Source organism: Zingiber officinale, chromosome 10B (assembly GCF_018446385.1).
Source record: "Zingiber officinale cultivar Zhangliang chromosome 10B, Zo_v1.1, whole genome shotgun sequence".
In the NCBI taxonomy this organism is placed as follows: domain Eukaryota; kingdom Viridiplantae; phylum Streptophyta; class Magnoliopsida; order Zingiberales; family Zingiberaceae; genus Zingiber; species Zingiber officinale.
Window position 1 is genome coordinate 19726495 of NC_056005.1, and position 21724 is coordinate 19748218.

At 39.5% G+C, this 21724-nt stretch overlaps 1 protein-coding gene and 1 pseudogene across 1 annotated transcript; both read right to left on the minus strand.

The window, feature by feature from the left end:
- Positions 1-7160: 7160 nt before the first annotated feature.
- LOC122028644 lies at positions 7161-8370 on the minus strand. Its single transcript, XM_042587490.1, has one exon. The coding sequence runs from the start codon at positions 8291-8293 to the stop codon at positions 7343-7345; it is 951 nt and encodes a 316-aa protein (XP_042443424.1). The 5' UTR covers positions 8294-8370; the 3' UTR covers positions 7161-7342.
- A 51-nt stretch (positions 8371-8421) lies between these two features.
- LOC122028997 lies at positions 8422-15973 on the minus strand (annotated as a pseudogene).
- Between the last annotated feature and the right edge of the window lie 5751 nt (positions 15974-21724).

A 21724-nucleotide genomic window follows, 5' to 3' on the forward strand; every position in this document is an offset into this window, starting at 1 on the left:
GTGTAAGAGGTTGCTAAAAAAGACAAATAAAGATTATTGCTATTCAAGTGTAATTTCAAGAGATGATATAAGAAAATAAGTTAAACTTCTATGAACGATCCTCAAAGACAAGAACAGGGAACTTCTTTTTTTTAGCAGAACCGGGAACTTAACTACAGTAAACAGTGAGAAACGCAAGAAGGGGACCAGAAAACAAAACGTAGCGTAGTCCATCCCAGAAATCACTAAAATCCATAAAAAGGTCCTCAAAGACAGAGCATGTCCAACATGGAGCAGGTCCTCAAAGACAGGGAATCTAACTCATGCAGCTAGAAATGAGGTCAAAAAATTTGACTTTCACTTATAATAATTTTTTAGATTTATCTGAATCCAACATCCATAAAACAGTGAGCCAATTGCTATGATCTTTCACAGACAAAGAACAATACACTCCTTCAATCAACCCTTGGCTTCATTAGGATCTTTGGAAGAGTACTCTGGGAACATTAAGGGGTTTTCTAATGACTGAAATATTTGATCATAATATGCTAATCCCACAATCCAATTGGTTAATCATTGAAAGCTTTGATCATTATAATAGGAGAGAATCGATGCAGGATAGTAAAACTCATAGCAAAATCACCATCTTTTCTATTAGATCTTCACTGATAAGCAGATGAAAAATCAAGTGTATAGCCTCAATTGAGAGATTAATAATAGTTAATGCTTGAACAATTGAGAGATTATATGAAACCCATACAAAATGTAGGTAATGTAAACTATTAGAAAGAACTATAGTCAGTTGTAGTAATATTCAATAGGGTGTAGGAACTGTAAGAACCCACCGGCTCCAACGATTTAAAAAAAAAAAATTAGAGGAGTCTAAATTGACATCTAATCTAAACTCTATGAGCTAGAAATAAAGGTGAGGCTGATTAGTGAACTTGGGGCCCAATTAGAAAGGAGGGATGACATCTTAAAAGGGTGGAGACGCAAGGAGAAGAGGGAGGCGATTTTTTTCGGACGAGGAGCAGAGGCGGGGGTCACAATTCGCGTCGGGCGAAAGAGAGGAGAACGGGCGCGCGTCTTCCGACGGAGGAGACCTCGGGAAGGCAAGTATTCTTCCTAAGTAGTTATGGTGTAGGGCTAATCAGGTAGGTCGAGGCCGAAGTTTTTCGGAGTTTGACTATACGGTGTTGAGATTTTGTTCCGAGTAATCGTTTTCCTCATATCCGATGATGCTTTTGGGTATCAGTTTCGTTTCTTTAGTTCGTGTGCCACTGAAGAACTCGACGGAGGTTACATATTGCTTGTTCTTGAAGGATTACTCTTGGTTTTATGCTCACCTTATCCTTGGATTTAGATTTAAATTCTACATTAGAGTTTGGATCGATGTTTTAGTGTGGTACTATCTCTATGGACAGTTTTGGGATTTCGAGTGTAGGGGTGTTACGTTGTGAGTTTTCTGTGTGATTTGATTCTTCGTGATGGTGTGGTACTGTTGTAATCTTGGTTTCTTGAGTTGTTAAGTTCCAGTATAGTGTTGGGAGTGCTCAGATCTGAGAGTTTGGCATGGAGGGGTTGTGTGGAGTACATTTGATTGTGGGTAACTCATTCTTGAGGTGTGGTTGTTAGTTAATCTGAATTCTAAGCCCGTTGTTATGTGATTTAGATTGGGAATCTTGTTGTTACTTCATATAATTAATGGATGATGGTTTTAGGATTTTGGATTTTTACTGTTAGTATGATTAGTTGAGCATGTTTTCAATTATTTTCCTTAGAATGCTTAAGCAGTGCATGCCCCTAATGAATCTGTCACATGTGATTGGCATATTGGCATCATGATGAGATTGTTCTACCTTATGTTATAATTGTTTAGGTAGAAATGGGTTCTATTTGCTTTAATCTAGGATTAATTTCAAGATCTGGATTTCTGTGGAATGTGTTCATCATTGGTTTTCTTTTATTTGCTGTTGTCCTATACATGCGTAGTATAAGTTTAGTTTTCTCTGTGCATCTCTAGGTGTAGAACCGGTTATGCACATGCCAAGTATAATGTACCATTCGTTGATGCATAAACATTTGTTTAAGAAGGAATTATGCTTTCAGATTATTACCTGTACAAACTACTATGATAGAATCATGTTATGGTATATGTTCATGTCCCCAATGTTATTGATATAACCATACTATCATTTACAAGATTATGGAAGATAGGCTTGAATGGTGACAAAACTGAAATGCTATAAATATGTCCTATAGATTTTCCTAAGTAAGGGGTAATTAGATGAATGTAGGTTTAGGTGGTGTCGATACGGGATGGGTGTCTTGGGATGAGCTCCAAGGAGGGTCCATCCAATCCTGACTGATGAAAGACCGAAAAGAGGTACCTCTTAAGGCTATGACTGATTGACTGATAATGAATTGTGCTCTTTAACGGTTCACCACTATAACCCCATATTTATCTCTTTATGTCATACTGAAGGGTTATTTCTATATGCAAAGTAATGGACTCAAGCTAATAGTAGGTAACTGCACCCATCCATGTTATGTATTTAAACTTTCTTTTGTTAGATGCTCATGTTTTATTAGCATGCTTCGTATCTACTTATGAAATATGCTTGCTGGGTTAGTGGACTCATAACGCATTCTTAAATACGTGAGGGAAGTGGCATTGACCAAGTTATAGGGGACTCATTGGCGGTGTGACCGAGAGGCAGAAATGGGATACAGCATGCACTGTCCAAGGTTACATATAAAGTTATGAAAAACAACATATTCGGTGGTATTGAGATAGTTTGTTCTTTTGTTTTCAATAAATGTGGAGGTGTACATTGTATGGGATTGAGGATGTAATTGGTTTAAATTTTTTTTTAATATGACTGAGTCCAAGGTATTGGTATGGGTTGTTTCAGTTGGTATCAGAGCGGTCGCTCCTGAAGGACAGTGTGTGCATTGAATTCCATCTCCAACTCGGACAGGCCAGCCTTCGAGTCTGTAAGATTTACCCTTGCATATATCTGTATTTTTGCTATGGTTTATGTGTTAGTAATCCTGTAGTATGAGACAAAGGAAAATGACTGATTATACTGGACATACAGGGTAATGGATGCTAGGAGGAATATAGGGGAAAGGTATAGAAGTGGATCCAACTAAAGTACAAGCAATCCGGAACTAGGCAATTCCAAGGAATGCCACCGAAATCCAAAGTTTTCTAGGGTTGGCAAGCTATTATTGGAGGTTCATACAGAGGAGTTTCAAAGAGTTGAAAGGAAGATTAATGACAGCGCTAATGCTTGCAATTCCAAGTGGGACTGGGAGTTTGTGGTATACACAGAGGCCTCCAAAAACGGTTTGGGGGCGATGTTGATGCAGAATGAGAAGGTCGTTGTCTATGCTTCTTGTAAGTTGAAAGTGCACGAACATAATTACCCCACACATGACCTAGAGCTAGCAGCAGTCATTTTTGCTTTGAAAATATGGAGGCATTATCTATATGGGGAACGTTGTGAAATTTTCATGGATCACAAGAGCTTAAAATATTTCTTCATGCAGAAGGAGTTGAATATGAGACAGAGATGTTGGTTGGAATTGGTAAAGGACTATGATTGTAAAATTAATTACCATCCGGGTAAAGGCTAATGTGGTGGCAGACACCCTAAGTTGCAAATCCACAATCTTGTCACAATTAACAACTCAACCATAGTTGATAACAGAATTTCGGTGATTAAGTCCGGAAGTGATAAAACCTAATGATCAAATCAGGTTGTCCACAATGACTGTTACGTCAAACCTGGCCGGATTCGTATGGGCCAAGCAGCAGATCCACAACTGATAGAATGGAAACACGGAGATGAGGCGAAGGGTCACACTATTTACTCGACAGTAGACGGGATTGTAAGGTACAAGGGTCGCATTTGGGCGCCAAAGGTTGGTACTCTTAGAGAGGACCTTATGCTGTTGGCACATGCCACCCCATACTCAGTACACCCCGAAACTACCAAGATATACAAGGATATGCAACTACTGTATTGGTGGCCAGGTATGAAGAAAGATGTAGCCAGAATGATCCATGACTGCCAAACCTATCAGCAGGTAAAAGCTGAACATCAGAGGCCAGCAGGATTGTTAGAACCACTTCCAATACCCACCTAGAAATGGGAAGATATAGCTATAGATTTCGTGGTGGGATTACCAATCTCACCAAAAGGATCTAGTGCCATATGGGTTATTATAGACCGACTAACGAAATCGGCATATTTCTTGCTAATAAAGACAATCTTTCACCATGACACAGTATGCATAATTATATATTCAGGAAATTGTCCGTCTACGTGGAATTCCGGTCAGGATAGTGTCAGACAGAGACCAGAGATTTACCTCCAGATTTTGGGAAAGTTTGCACCGTGGTTTGAGCACTAAGCTTGCTTTTAGCACGACATTCCATCCTCAAACAGATGGTCAATCAGAATGGGTAATTTAGGTTTTGGAAGATATGATTCGTACTTATGTAATCGACTTCCGGGGAGGTATGGCTCCGTATGAAGCATTGTATGGCAGGAGGTGCAGGACTCCATTACATTGGGATGAGGTTGGAGAGAGAGTGATTCTGGGCCTAGACTTGGTAATCAACACAGTGAATCAGGTGGCGAAAATCCACAATCGACTGCAGGCAGCATAGAGTCGACCGAGGAGTTATGCCGATCAACGACAAAGAGATCTGGAGTTCGAAGTAAGAAACCATGTTTTCCTTAAGGTATCACCAATGAAGGGGGTACAGAGATTTGGAAAGAAAGAGAATCTCAGACCAAAGTATATTGGACCTTTTGATATTTTGGATAGGGTGGGCACCCGAGCCTACCGATTTGCCTTACCACCAAACTTATTGGGGGTTCATAATGTATTCCACATATCTATGCTACGGAAGTACATTCCTAATCCCTCCCATGTGATTCATCATGAGCTCATACAGTGAGCACCAAACTTGTCATACGAGAAAACATCAGTTCAAATTCTTGATCAACAAATCCGGAAGCTGAGGAATAAGGAGATCAGAATGGTGAAGGTTTTATGGAGGAATCAGCTTATGGAGGAAGCTACATGGGAGACTGAGCTCGACATGCATAACCGCTACTCCAAATTGTTTGGTAAGTCGAATTTCGGAGACGAAATTCTTTCAAGAGGGGGAGTTGTAAGATCCCACCCGCTCCAACGATTTAAAAAAAAATAGAGGAGTCTAAATTGACATCTAAGCTAAACTCTATGGGCGAGAAATAGAGATGGGGCTGATTAGTGAACTTGGGGCCCAATTAGAAAGGAGGGATGACATCTTAAAAGGGGGGAGACGCAAGGAGAAGAGGGAGGCGATTTTCGTTCGAGCAAGGAGCAGAGGCGGGGGCACGATTCGCATCAGGCAGAAGAGAGGAGAACCGGCGCGCGTCTTCTGGAGGAGGAGAGCTCGGGAAGGCAAGTATTCTTCCGAAGTAGTTACGGTGTAGGGCAAATTGGGTAGGTCGAGGCCGAAGTTTTTCGGAGTTTGACGGTGCGGTGTTGAGGTTTTGTTCCGAGTGATCGTTTTCCTCAGATCCAACGATGCTTTTGGGTATCAGTTTCGTTTCTTTAGTTCGTGTGCCACTGAAGAACTCGACGAAGGTTACATATTGCTTCTCATTGTTTGGTGTTCTTGAAGGATTACTCTCGGTTTTATGCTCACCTTATCGTTGGATCTGGATTTAAATTCCGCATTAGAGTTTGGATCGATGTTTTAGTGTGGTACTATCTCTATGGATAGTTTTGGGATTTCGAGTGTAGGGATGTTAGGTTGTGAGTTTTCTGTGTGATTTGATTCTTTGTGATGGTTGTAATCTTGGTTTCTTGAGTTGTTAAGTTCCAGTACAGTGTTGGGAGTGCTCAGATCTAGTGTTGGGAGTGCTCAGATCTGAGAGTTTGGTATGGAGGGGTTGTGTGAAGTACATTTGATTGTAACTCATTCTTGAGGTGTGGTTGTTAGTTAAATCTGAATTCCGAGTCCGTTGTTATGTGATTTAGATTGGGAATCTTGTTGCCACTTCATATAATTAATGGATGATAGTTTTGAGATTTTGGATTTTTACTGTTAGTATGATTAGTTGAGCACGTTTTCAATGGTTTTCGTTAGAATGCTTAAGCAGTGCATGCCCCTAATGAATCTGTCACATGTGATTGGCATATTGGCATCATGATGAGATTGTTCTACCTTATGTTATAATTGTTTAGGTAGCAATGGGTTCTATTTGCTTTAATCTAGGATTAATTTCAAGATCTGGATTTCTGTGGAATGTGTTCATCATTGGTTTTCTTTTATATGATGTTGTCCTATACATGCGTAGTATAAGTTTAGTTTTCTCTGTGCATCTCTAGCTGTGGAACCGGTTATGCACATACCAAGTATATGTACCATTCGTTGATGCATAAACATTTGTTTAAGAATGAATTATGCTTTCAGATTAGTGCCTGTACAAACTACTATGATAGAATCATGTTATGGTATATGTTCATGTCCCCAATGTTATGATAGAACCATACTATCATTTACAAGATTATGGAAGATAGACTTGAATGGTGACAGAACTGAAATGCTATAAATGTGTCCTATAGATTTTCCTAAGTAAGGGGTAATTAGATGAATGTGGATTTAGGTGGTGCCGATACGAGATGGGTGTCTTGGGATGAGCTCCAGAGAGGGTCCATCCAAACCTGACTGATGAAAGATCGAAAAGAGGTACCTCTTAAGGTTATAACTGATTGACTGATAATGAATTGTGCTCTTTAACGGTTCATCACTATTGCCACATGTTTCTCTCTTTATGTCATGCTGAAGGGTTATTTCTATATGCAAAGCAATGGACTCAAGCTAATAGTAGATAACTGCACCCATCCATGTTATGTATTTAAACTTTCTTTTGTTAGATGCTTATATTTTATTAGCATGCTTCGTATCTACTTATGAAACATGCTTGCTGGGTCAGTGGACTCAATGCAAAGGAGTTATTGCATCTATTTGAAAAGATGCTAATGTTCAAACTTTCAAGAAACAGGAGGATCTATTGAATTTAGGGAATGGGAATTGCCATCAAACAAGCACATATTCATAAAAAAAAAAAAAAAATGGAAGAAGTTTGTTGAATATGGCCAAAAATATGTTGAGGCAATCACCATCCAAAACCTCAATATTTAAATCTAAGAGTCTCTCTCAATCGACACGCATCGATATTAACTGCAGTAAACGTCCAATCAAAAAGCAAATTGCTTTATGTTCGATCTTTTTTTCTTTGTTTTAGGGCTAAAGGAAACAACAACAGAGATAAAAGAGAGGCTACTTAGCTCAAGCCTGCGTCGAGCTCTTGGAGAGAACCTTCATCTGCATGTGATCCATATCTGAGAGAGCACCGGTGGACGATAACGTTGTCAGAGCCTCGTAAGAGCCTCCATTGTGCCTCCGTACAAGGCCCCCGACCACGACGGGAGCCGGGTTCAAAGAAATATACACGACGGAGGTGACAACGGCGATGAGAATGGCGTGGAGGGTAAAGGCCAGATCCAGGATCGCGAAGGCACGGATACGCGAGTCCTCGAGATCGCAGCTCGTGGAGATGTATCGAACGCCCAGTAGCCGGTGGCATCCCTCGGGAATGAAGGCCTCGACATAAAGGGAGAAGCCAGACTGCAGCGACCAGAGACCCTGGAGGGCAATGGAGGCGGAGAGGACGAGCTCCGCGATGAAGAGCCTCGGGGCAACAGCTAGGGCAAGCGCAGCAGCGGCAGAGACGGAAAATATGAGAGACGAGAGGGCGTCGCACTTGGACTGGAGTTCGGATTGCTGGCCAACGGCGGAGGAGTGGGCGGAGGCAGCGGAGAGAAGGGCAAACGCGAGGGCGGCGAGAAGGAAGATGAGGTCCGTTGGGAGAGGCAACAAGAGGGTGAGGGAGAGGGACAGGAGGAAGAAAAGGAGCGCCGAGGCGGACTCGAGAAAGGAGAAGCGCTGGGCATCGGCGCGCGCATCGCCGGCGGAGAGGAGAACGTTGGCGACGACCGCAACGAATAGAGAGAAGAAAGAAAGGTAGATGGGGAGGTGGCGGAGGAGGTGATGGCGGTGGGCTGATAGAGCAAGGGGGTAGTAAGGACGGGCGGCGTGTTCGATGGCGATGGCCAGTCGAGGGGAGGTGGTGGCGGAGGAGGAGGAGGTGTTATAAGATCGGACGGCGGAAATGAGGTGGTAGAGGCCGTAGGAGAACAAGCCGAAGAAGGCGAAGACGTGGTACAATAGATTGGCCATCAGCGATTCAATTCCCACTCTCTTCTTCCGTCGTCAATTTCCTATATTTTCTATGCGCCATTCCCACTTTTTGGGGAAGAATATGAGACAATTTCTGAGTGCACCCTCATATTTTACGTATTATTTTGTTAACCTCTAGGTGTTTAAAGGATAAAAGCACACATTGATCTTAATTTTAAACGTTGACCTGGGCCTCTGCTATCTCGGCCCAGACACCTCCTGCGACGACAAGTAGGAGAGCAGCAGCGGCGACGCCTATGACCCCGGACTCGTGCTGGTGGCCGACCCCCCTCGACTCAGGTGCGATCCCTCTGTCCCGCGTCCGTAAAACCTCAAATACTGCAGCGACCTCGGCCGTGGCTCGCCGACCGGCATCGTCCCCTCCAGCATCGCCGTCACCATTGTCATGCTCGATCGGCTCCCAGGCTCCTTGATCAGGCAAAACAGAGCCACCTTGACGATCCTTTCCAGCTCGTCCCGGTTCACCTTCCCCTCCAGTCTCGGGTCCGCCAACTCCTCGTACCTACCCCGCTTGTGCATCTCGAACGCCAACATCGGGAAGTACGACAACGGGGAGCCGGTCAACTCTGGGTCTCTTTCGTCGACCCGATTTTTAGGCCCCCGCACGATCTCAAGCAGCACCATCCTCAAGCTGTAGACGTCGGTCTTGTCGGAGATGGCGGTGTTGGTGAGCCACTCCGGCGCGAGGTAGACGAGCATCCCCCGCATGATGGTGAAGAGTCCGGACTGCTTCGGGCTCATAAGCTTGGCCAGTCCGAAGTCCGCAATCTTGTCCTGGTTGTGATCGTGGATCAGGATGTTCTCCGGCTTCTAAAAGAGATATAACAGAATTATCCAAATTGACCAGATCAAATTACCAAATCAAATCATATTAGTATTTGGATTATTCAAATAATTCTGTTATAATTATTCTCAGAATTATTCTAATAATTCTGTATAATTATTCTCAGAATTATTCTTAGAATAATTCTGTTATTTATTAATTAGTTATTTGACCAAGTACTTTTGAACATTATATATATTGTATTGTCCTTAGGGCAAATATCAATGAACAATAGATTTTATTATTCTCATCTTATTCCTTCCTCTCTCTCTCTATTCTTCTTTTACATGGTATCAGAGTCATCTCTCTTTTTTATCTTCCCGCAACTTCTTGGGCCGGAGATCGTATAAACGGCGAATTTTTAAATTTTTCCCTCAAGCCTCTTATTTTCTCCTACGTGTTTTAATTTTCTTATTCTTCTCTATTTTTCAGAACAAACGAAAAATACTTATTTTCTTCCGTTGCCAACCCCTTTGCTTCTCTTTCCTCTTCCTTAATCTCTTTTTTTTTTCCACTACCACCGGACAAGTTATTTTTTACTTTAGATGTCAAATACTCGACGACATCAAAGAGGACAAAAGCAAAGTCCAGACCGATGTCAAATTTGTCACATCGTTGGTCATACTGGAAATATATGCCCTAAAAGACTTGATTGGTCTAGGGTAAAATGTCAAATTTGTCTTGGAATTGGACATTTTGGTATTCAATGTCCTAGTCCATTTGATTCAAATTTCATTGGTGGTCCTACAGCCTCAAGACAACCATCTATTTCACAAGTATATCCTAAAGTTCTTTCGTCTGTGCCTACTTGTGGTAAAAACCCAGAGTTCTCATCTACTGATTGGTATATTGACACTGGAGTAACTCATCATGTCACATCAGATTATAATATCCTTACAAACGTAATGCCATATTATGGCTCAGATACGGTGCAAGTAGGCGATGGTTCAGGTTTGCAAATTGCTAATCTTGGAAACACATATGTTCATTTATCTAATCGAACTTTTCACATGCGCAATGTCTTTCATGTTCCATCTATCACTAAAAATTTACTTTCTACACGCCAGTTTTGTCTTGATAAAAATGTCATTTTTGAATTTCATCATAATCATTATCTTATAAAGGATAGAGGAACAAATGCTATTGTGTTTTATGGGAGAATCAAAAATGGCCTCTATTGTCTTCGAGTTCTTCAATCAAAGCTTTTGTTGGTGAACTCACAAATAAACCAGCTTGGCATGCTCGACTTGGTCATCCTTCCTTCGTATTGTTCATCAATCATCAATAGGTATGGTTTACCTACTTCTATTACCTCCTCTCCATCTTATTCATGTAGGGCCTGCATGGAATCTAAAAGTCATAAGCTACCTTTCTCTTTATCTGATCATGTTTCTAATTTTCCACTTGAAATAATCCATTCTGATGTTTGGGGCCCTGCACCTATTTTGTCTAATCAAGGTTTCCAATATTATGTTACATTCATTGATCATTTTAGTAAATATACTTGGCTTTATCCTATGAGAAGGAAATCTGATTTATTTGATATATTTTGTAATTTTCAAATTCAAGTTGAACGATCTTTTAATCGTAAAATACTCTCTTTTCATTCTGATTGGGGAGGTGAATATCAAGCTCTCCATCGTCATTTTGTCTCTTGTGGAATTGTTCATCAAGTTTCTTGTCCTCACACTCCAGAACAAAATGGCTCTGCTGAGAGAAAACATAGACATATAATTGAAACTGCCTTAGCTCTTCTTCATCATGCATCAGTTCCGCGCAAATTTTGGGATGAAGCTGTTAGCACTGCAGTATATCTCATAAATCGACTTCCTACACCATTGCTCAATCATAAATGTCCTTTTGAAAAACTTTATAAGCAAACCCCTGATTACACTTTCCTTCGAATTTTTGGTTGCGCATGTTATCCATGGTTACGCCCCTATTCTAAACACAAACTTGACTCTCGTTCACTACAATGTGTTTTTCTTGGTTATAGCAATTTGCACCATGGTTATCGTTGCTTGCATATACCAACAAGACGAATTTATATTTCACGACATGTTACTTTTGATGAGTCTTTATTCCCTTTTTTGGTAGCTTCTTCAATCTCTCCTCCAGATACAAGTGGCACCTTCTTAATGCCACCTAATATTATCAGAAGTGATGGAATTCTAGGTCCTGCTCCGGAGCTCTCTAATAACTCTCCTATACCATCAGAATCACCTCCGGTTGCTGCTCCAATCTTAGAAGTCTCGCCGATCGAAGATAATATGCTCTCTGGTTCCTCGGATAATGCAAGTCCGTCATCTACATCACCATGTCAGCCTACTTCCTCGTCGTCATCAACAAGTGATTCAGATGATAATGCTCCTCGTCGCATGCTTCCCATTAGTGATATTTATGAGCGTTGCCCACCAAATGCAACTCGATATCCCCTTCCACGAGCTCTAGTGGTTTCTTCCAAATCTATTGAACCAACCTGTTTTACACAAGCAAACAAGGATCCAAACTGGCGTAGTGCAATGGCTACAGAATTTGATGCACTTCTTCGCAATGGAACATGGACTCTAGTTCCGCGCACTCCCTCAATGAATGTTGTGGGCTCTAAATGGGTATTCCGTCTTAAGCATCGAGCTGATGGTTCTCTTGAAAGATACAAAGCTCGACTTGTAGCTAAAGGATTTAGTCAACAGCCAGGTATTGACTTTAATGACACTTTCAGCCCAGTTATCAAAATTACATCTGTCAGACTATTATTATCAATAGCTGTTAGTTCTAATTGGCTTGTATGACAATTGGATATTTCAAATGCATTTCCCCATGGTCATCTTGAGGAAACTATATTTATGGAGCAACCACCTGGTTTCATTCATCCACAATTTCCATCTCATGTTTGCCAACTCAAGAAATCCTTATATGGTCTTCGACAAGCTCCTCGTGCATGGTTTCATCGACTATCTAAATGGTTACAAGCTCAAGGATTTTCTGGATCAAAGACTGACTCGTCTCTATTTCACAAATATAATGATGAAAATATGATATTTTTTCTTATTTATGTGGATGACATTCTGATAACCGGCAATGATCACAAGGGTATCACAACTTTATTAAGTCTTCTCAATCAAGAATTTCTTGCTAGAGATTTGGGTATTGCTCGTTTTTTTCTTGGTATTAAGCTTATTCCATATGAGGATGGCTATCTTCTCTCTCAGAGCAAATACATTACTGGACTTCTTCAAAAAGCCAAAATGGATGGAGCACGTCCGGTCTCTACACCAATTGCTATAAACAACTCTCCAACTTCATCCTCTCCTGCTCTATCTGATCCACAAATTTATCGAAGTATTGTTGGGGCCTTACAATATGTCACTATCACACGCCCTGATATTACTTTTGCGGTAAATCGTGCTTGTCAATTCATGCATGCTCCAACTGAACAAAATTGGGATAATGTAAAAAGAATAATTCGCTATCTCAAAGGTACTATTCTACATGGTCTTCTTTTATATCGCCAATCGTCTCGAGATTTACATGCATATAGTGATGCGGATTGGGCAAGTTCTCCTGAAGATAGACGCTCTACTAGTGGATATGCAATATTTCTTGGACGAAATCTTATCTCATGGAATTCGAAAAAGCAACCTACGGTATCTCATTCAAGCACTGAGGCAGAATATTAAGCTATAGCAAATACAACGTCAGAAATTATTTGGCTTCAATCACTTCTCTCCGAACTTCATCTTGCATCAAATATTGCACCAAAAATTTGGTGCGACAATATTGGAGCAACATATCTCACAGCAAATCCAGCCTTTCATGCTCGTACAAAACATGTGGAAATTGATTTTCATTTTGTTCGTGAACGTGTGGCAACTCAGCAGTTATCCGTCTCTTATATTTCTACTGAAGATCAAATCGCTGATATCTTTACCAAGCCACTATCCAGACAACGCTTCAACAAGCTAGCAAGCAAACTCAACGTCAGAGATCTCCCGTTGAGTTTGTCGGGGGGTAAAAGAGATATAACAGAATTATCCAAATTGACCAGATCAAATTACCAAATCAAATCATATTAGTATTTGGATTATTCAAATAATTCTGTTATAATTATTCTCAGAATTATTCTAATAATTCTGTTATAATTATTCTCAGAATTATTCTTAGAATAATTCTGTTATTTATTAATTAGTTATTTGACCAATTACTTTTGAACATTATATATATTGTATTGTCCTTAGGGCAAATATCAATGAACAATAGATTTTATTATTCTCATCTTATTCCTTCCTCTCTCTCTCTATTCTTCTTTTACAGCTTCATGTCTCAGTGGATGATCCTGTGCTCGCATCCGGCGTGGAGATAGGCTAGCTCGTGTGCGGTTCCCACCGCGATGTCGAGCCGTTGCTTCCACTTGAGGACGGCCAGGCCAGAGCTACAGCCAAAGAGCATGCGGTCAAGGGAACCACGGTTCATGTACTCGTAGACCAGCAGCCGCTTGCGGCTCTCTACGCAAAAGCCACGGAGGCGGACGAGATTGATGTGGTGGGGGATGGTATCTTGGGTCCTGTTCCATCTCCATAAGTTTCTGAAGACTCGGCGGCTAGTAGTGATCCACTCTCTAGTTCTGACTCTCATCCGTCTGACCACTCATCTCCGAGTAGCTCTGATGATGACATTCCTCAGCGGATGCTTCCTCTAAAGGATATTTATGCACGATGTCAATCAGTTTCCTCTCGTTATCCTATTCCACGTGCTCTTATTGCTTCTTCATATTTTGTTGAACCTTCTAGTTTTACACAGACACTCAAAGATCTAAATTGGTGTGCTGCGATTGCTACAGAATTTGATGATCTTCTTCGTAATGTAACCTGGAGCTTAGTCCCTCGTACCCCATCTATGAATATTGTGGGCTCTAAATAAGTTTACCGAATTAAGTATTGTACAGATGATTCTATTGAACGTTACAAAGCTTGTCTTGTTGCTAAAGGCTTTAATCAACAGTCAGGTATTGACTTCAATGATACTTTTAGTCTAGTCGTCAAAATTACAACTATCAAATTGCTACTATACAACTGTAAGCTCTAATTAGCCAATACGCCAATTAGATGTTTCCAATGTTTTTCTTCATGAACACCTTGAAGAAACTATTTATATGGAGCAACCTCCTGAATTCATCCACCCGCAACTTTCAACACATGTGTGTCAACTTCAGAAGTCTATATATGGTCTTCAACAAGCACCTCGTGCATAGTTTCATCGTCTATCTACCTGGCTTCATACTTAGGGATTTTTTGGCTCAAAAACATACTCTTCCTTATTCTACAAATGTAATGTGGAATTTTCAATATTTGTTCTGATTTATGTGAATGATATATTAATAACTGGTAGTGATCAAAACAGCATTACTACTTTACTACATCTTCTTTGTCAAGAGTTTCCTATTCGGGATCTTGCCAATGCTCATTTTTTTCCTTAGCATCGAGTTTCTCTCACATTCTGAAGGTTGTCTTCTCTCTCAGAGCAAATACATTACTGGACCCCTACAACGAGCTAAAATGGATGGTGCACGTCCGATCTCCATACCAATCATTGAGGGTGGTTTCACTGCACCTTCATCCTCCTCTTCGATGTCTGACCTCAGATCTACCTTAGTATTGTTGGTGCCCTACAATATGTTACCATTACATGACCCGATATTACTTTCGCAGTGAATTGTGTCTGTCAATTTATGCATGCTCCTACTGAACATCATTGGGAATGTGTTAAGAGAATTCTTCGATATCTTAAAGGCACTATTCTACATGATCTTCTTTTATATCGTCAGTCTTCACGAGAGTTGATTCCCTATAGTGATGCAGATTGGGCTAGATCTCCCGAAGATAAACTTTCTACTAGTGGATATGTTATATTTCTTGGGTGAAATCTTATTTCCTAGCTTTCAAAGAAGCAACCTACAGTCTCTTGCTCGAGTATTAAAGCTGAATATAAAGTTATCGCTAACGCAATGTCAGAAATTATTTGGTTACAATCTCTTCTTTCAGAATTACACTTTTCCCCAACTGCTATGCCTAAAATATGGTGTGATAATATTAGAGCAACTTATCTTGCAACAAATCCTATTTTTTATACTCGTACCAAGCATGTAGAGATTGATTTTCATTTTATTCTCGAGCGTGTAACAACTCGACAACTTTCGATTTCTTATATCTCTACAGAAGATCAAATTGCTGATATATTTACTAAGCCATTATCTAGACAACGTTTCACCAAGTTAGCACTCAAACTCAATGTTCTGGCACTCCCGTTGAGTTTGTTGGGGGTAATGACAATACTGGAAATAATCTCTAATTGATTTCAATCAATTGAGATTTATTATATTTAGCACACAATCAAGATCGATATGAATCAAATAGGGAAAATAATATTTCTAAGTATATTATATTACTATGTTTATAATTATTATGATTATATGCCTTATTTAATCTTTCCATTATTGTTTTGGATAATTTGTATAAATAAACCGCTTTAGTAATAAGATGATAAAAAAAATTTTATATTATTTCTTTCCTCTACCTATTAATTTCAACAACAATTTCGGTGCAGAATTCTCGCCACCCTTGCTGCGTGCTGCTGGAGTTGATCTGCTTCACGGCGATGAGGGATTTGTCCGGGAATTGACCCTTGTAAACGCATCTGAATCCTCCGGAGCCGATTAGTGTCTAGTAATTGTTGGTGGCATCTTCGAGCTCGGCGTAGGTGTATCGGGTGGGCAGGCCGGGGATCGGAATATGTTCCTCATTATCCTCTTGCTCATCGTTGGACAACTCGACAAGCATCGACCTCTTCTATCCTCTAGAGACTGATTTGGTCCGCGTCTCGTCTCTTCTCCTAAGCTTGTTCTGTTGGAAAAAAGAAATTATAGTAGAAGAAATAAAAGAGTTATGAGAGGAAATGTGGAGGAGGAGAATCTCTACGTGGAAGAGGAGGATTATAAAACAAACAACTTGCTTTATTCATTGAAAAAATGTACATATTTATATGCTTATTGATAAGCGCTAGACTTTTTTTTATTTTATTTTATCTCTACGAACTCTTATCCTTATCAAGATTGTCACCTCATCAAATTTTATCCCTATCTTCTTATCATGAACTATCATTCTCATCAAATTCTATCCCTATCTTCTTATCAAGAAATGTCACCTCATCTCATTTTTATCTCTATTAATAAAATAAAGTTTAATTTCCAACACATTCTCTTAAACTTGATTTTGTGACTCCAAGTAAATATCACATCTTGATGAAGTTTTCAAATTTGAAAGGTTTGGTAAAAATATTAGCAACTTGATCTTGAGACTTTATGTATTTCACTTGTACATCTTTTCTTGTAATGCACTCTCTGATATAGTGATAGCGCATAACGAAGTACTTGCTTCTATCATGGAAGACTGGATTTTTTGTTAGTGCTATTGCAGACTTGTTACCAACTCGAATCTTGGTTGCCTCTCCTTCTGGCAAACTTAGCTCATTCAATAAATTTCTAAGCCAAATAGCATGACAAGCGCACGAGGTCGTAGCCACGTACTCCGCTTCACAAGTAGAAAGTGTGATAATAGGTTGTTTCTTTAACATCCAAGTGAAAGTTGTATCTCCCATAAAGAATACAAATCCTGTAGTGTTCTTTCTATCATCCATATCTCCACCCCAATCACTGTTGTTATATCCTTTAAGTTTAAAATAGTTGGATGTTGAATAAAGTAATCAAAAATCTATCGTGCCTTTGATATAACGGAAAATCCTTTTAGCAATTTTAAGGTGGGTGGTAGTTAGAGCTTCCATGTAGCGGCTAACAAGTCCAACAACATAAAGGATATCAGGCCTTGTGCACGTCAAGTATCGTAAACTTCCAACCAGACTCTTGAAAAATATTGGATCAACTTTTTCTCCTTCATCATTCTTTGATAGCTTGACTCCACATTCTATTGGAGTATTTATGGACTTGCTATTATCCATCTTGAACTTCTTCAATATCTCTTTTGCATAACCTTCTTGTGAAATGAAGATTCCATCTTCCCTTTGGTTTACTTGGATGCCAAATAGTATGTCATGAGCCCAATATCAGTCATTTCAAACTCCTTAGTCATCACTTCTTTAAATTCTCCAAACATACTTGGATTGCTTCCTATGAAGATCAAGTCATCAACATATAGATATACAATCAAGACATCTTTATCCTTATTCTGAATGTATAGTGCATGTTCATAAAGACATTTGATAAAGGTTTTCTTTTGTAAGTACTTGTCTATCCGGCTATTCCATGCTCTTGGTGTCTGCTTTAGTCTGTAGAGAGACTTCTTCAATTTTAGGACTTTGTCTTTTTATCCTTAAACTTCGTAACCTGATGGCTGCCGAATATAAACCTTTTCTTCGAGAATTCCATTTAAAAAAATAGATTTTACATCCATTTGATGTATTCTCCATATATTTTGGGTTGCTAAAGAAATGCTTAGTCTAACAGTTTCAAATCGAGCAACGGGAGTGAATACCTCATCATAGTCAATGATAGATCTTTGATTATAGCCTTTTGCCACCAATCTTGCTTTGTATATTTCAACTTTTCCTTTGGCATTCTTCTTTATTTTGTACACGCACTTTACACCAATGACCTTATGTCCTTCAGGAAGTGGAGTTAACTCCCACGTATCATTCTTCTCAATCACATTGATTTCTTCATCCATCGTATTTTTCTACTTTTTATTATTTATAGCTTATTGGAAATCTATAGGTTCACAATCGGCCAAGAGATAGAGTAATATTATCTTGATTTTTAGTTACCTCATAAATGTCCCTTAGGCTTCTAAACCATGGTACTCTTTCACTTGAATTTTCACTTGAAGTAAATGCAGATGAATTTCCTTGAATACTTGATGTTGGTGTTACTAGTGGAGTAGTAGACTCCTCTCTTATTTGCTCCACCCTTGGTTACTCCACATTGTCTTCTTCAAAGTATGGGAAGAAGTTGTAATCTTCATTTTGATATTCCCAATTTCATTCTTCTTTTTCATTAAATACGACATCTCGGCTAATTATTGCCTTCCAGTATCTGGATTGTAAAGCTTATACCCTTTTGAGTTAGTATCATAGCTAATAAAAATAAACTTTTTTACTTTTATCATCCAGTTTGCTTCTTGCTTCATCAGACACATGAACGTTGGTATACTCCCAAAAACTCTTAGATGAGAAATCGCAGGTTTCCTTCTGCTTCATGTTTCTTATAGTGTCTTGCCCCACACACTCCTTGTTAGTAATCAGTTGGATAAGTATATTGCATATGCAATCGTTTCTACCCAAAGTTCCTTTGGTAGCCTCTTTCTTTTGAGAATGCTCCTTGCCATATCAAGGATGGTTTGATTCTTTCATTCCACCACTCCATTTTGTTGAGGGGATCTTAGAACTATCAATGGTCGTCGTATTCCGATGGTTTCACAAAATTCTTAAAACTCCATTGAGGTAAATTCTCCTCCTTGATCATAACACATAACTTTGATCTTGAGACCGCTCTCCTTTTCTACAGTCGCTTTAAATTTCTTGAATATGCCAAAGACCTCCAATTTTTCCTTCAAGAAGTATGCCCAAGTTTTCCAAGAAAAGTCATCTATAAAAAGAATGAAATAATTACTCTTACCAAGTGAACTTGGCTTTATCAGACCACAAACATCCGTATGTATAAGTTCAAGTGGCTTCTAGGTTCTTGAACTTGACTTCTTTGGAAAAACTCTTTTAAATTGCTTCCCACGTAGACATGCTTCACATAATTGATCAGGATGTTTGATGCAAGATAGTCCTCTCACCATCTCTTTCTTTGAAAGTAATTCTAGTCCTCCAAAATTGAGATGTCCAAATCGAAGATGTCATAGCCAAGTGATGTCTTTATAACAAGCTTTAAGACAGTTGACAATATTATTTTGAATATTAAGCAAGAACATTCTATTTCTTGACATAGGCACCTTAGCAATCATGCAACCAATACCATCTTTCAAGATAGGCATATTATCTTTTAGATGAATATCATATCCTTTTTCCAAAAGTTGTCCTAAGCTCAAGATGTTGCTCTTCATACTTGGCACAAAGAAAACATTTGAGATAAATTCATGTTTTCCATTCTTCAAACGTATGAGAATGTTACCTTTGCCTTTCACCTCGATCTTTGATTCATCTCCGAAGGATATATTACCACTAACTGATTCATCAAGCTCTACGAATATATTTCTTTTTCCACACATATGATTGCTTGCACCAATGTCATGATACCAAATTGTATCTTCGCCTCTTTCATTATCTTTATATGCTAGCAGTAGGGTGTCATCTTCCTCTTTCCTTTCTTCCATATAGTTTGTTCTTTCATATACTTTATTCTTGGGCGATCTACATTCTTTAACATAATGCCCAAACTTATCACAATTGTAGCACTAAACTTAAGATTTATCATACCTCGAGTTTGTGTGCCCTCTTTCACATCCTCTTGTTGAATTTTCTCCTCTTTCATTGTTATTGTTGGAGATCCATCCTTGCTCATTAGGACGGCCTCGGCCATATCCACGACCTCTTCCACGTTGACTTCTATTATTACTGAAGCTTTCATCTTTCTTTATCGGTTGAAGAGTCGTCTTCAGGAGTTGTTGTGTAATTTCTTCATTTATCTTCTTCTTTTCTTCATGGGCTTGAAATGAATCTAGGAGTTGCTCTATCATCATGGCTTGTAGATCTTTGATTTCTTCAATGATGGTTATAATACTATCAAATTTTGAATCCAATGATTGAAGAATTTTCTCAATGATAGTTATTTCTTTTAGTTTCTCACTATTTCTCTTTAGTTGATTGGAAATGGTAGAGACTCTAGAAAAATAATTTAATACCAACTCACCTTCTTTCATACGAAGAGCATCAAATTGATTTCTTAATGTCTAAAGCCATACCTTTTTTTATCTTTTCTTCTCCTTGATATGAGACTTGGAGCTTTTCCCATGCTTGCTTGACCGAAGTAGCACTTGAGATCTTCTCAAAACCATCCTCATCTAAAGCTTGATAAATGAGGAAGAGAGACTTCTTGTCTCTCTTTCTTAAATCTCTCATACTGTCTTTTTCAGTTTGAAAAATGTCGAGTCATCACGTGGCTCAACGTAGCCTTTTTCTATAACTTCCCAAACATCATGAGCTCCAAGAAGCGCTTTCATCTTAATACTCCAGTTATCATAATTACTTGCCTTGAGTACTGGAACTTGGAGGGGAATCAGATCTCCATTAGTCATAACTCTGATACCATTTTATTAGAAAAAAGAAATTATAGGAGAAGAAATAAAAGAGTTATGAGAGGAAAATCTACTTTATGCTGAAGAGGAGGAAAATAAAACAAACAACTTTCAACTTGTTTCATTCATTGAAAAAAGGTACATATTTATAGGTTTATTGGATAAGCGCTAGACTTTTTTTTTTTTATCTCTACGAACTCTTATCCTTATCAAGATTGTCACCTCATCAAATTCTATCCCTATGTTCTTATCACGAACTTTCATTCTCATCAAATTCTATCCCTTTCTTCTTATCAAGAATTGCCACCTCATCTCATTTTTATCTTTATTAATAAAATAAAGTTTAATTTCCAACATGTTCCTCCTCCACCTTGCAAAGCAGACTATGATGACAATCGAGATCACCAGCAGAACCATTGCGGTGGATAGTACTAAGACGATGACCAAACGAGTCGGAGAGGATTCAGAGGAAGGTGGTGATGTTTGACCAAATATCTTGGCATAACCAATGGGTTTCATGTCACTATTGACCATCTCAATGGTAAATAGGGAGCTGATTCAGTGCTAAAGTAAATAACACGAATTGGACAACACATTGTAGAGGTAGCCAAGACGAGCAATTGGCTGAACAGAGATCTTTGCAAGTTGAGATGTTCATTGCGAAAATGTTTGGTGTGGAGAATTTAGTCCTGAAGTAGCCAATTCGGCTTCCCAAGCTCATAAATGATGGTGGTCATCTACCATCACCATCGTCAGTGCTGTAGGTGCAGCGGGGACCGACAAGAGGAGGGTGAATTGCCTGCAAATAAAAATAACCCTCCTCAAAGCTTTTCAACTCTAAATAAAGCAACACTAAATAGAAAGAGAACTGAAGACAGAATTTTAACTTGGTTACAACCAAGAGGGTTGTTAATCCAGGGCGATGGAAAGCGCAGTAAGAAACTCCTTCTTTGAGGGAGGAGAAGTCTTTTACACTTTGACAGCACAGTAGTTGCTAAGAGAATGAGATTACAAGAGTTGAGTTTCGCTCGTGATCGTTGTTCTTTAAAGCTGCCCGAGACCCACCTTTATATAGGGGTTCTAGAGCTTATCGGATGACCTGATCTTCGGGATCAGGTTTTGACTCGAGAGGGATCGGTCGACCGATCCCCAGGTTTGGTCGACCGAACCTGCTGTACCTGCCGAGCTTTCCGTCCAGGTACAGACTCTGTGGATCGAGCTCAGGTTCGGTCGACCGATCCTTGTGTTCGGTCGACCGATCGGCCAACGGTCTTCCTCTGC

What these genes read in the sequence shown, in the direction of transcription:
- LOC122028644 (XM_042587490.1), bottom strand. Translation starts at nt 8,293, where the DNA reads ATGGCCAATCTATTGTACCACGTCTTCGCCTTCTTCGGCTTGTTCTCC.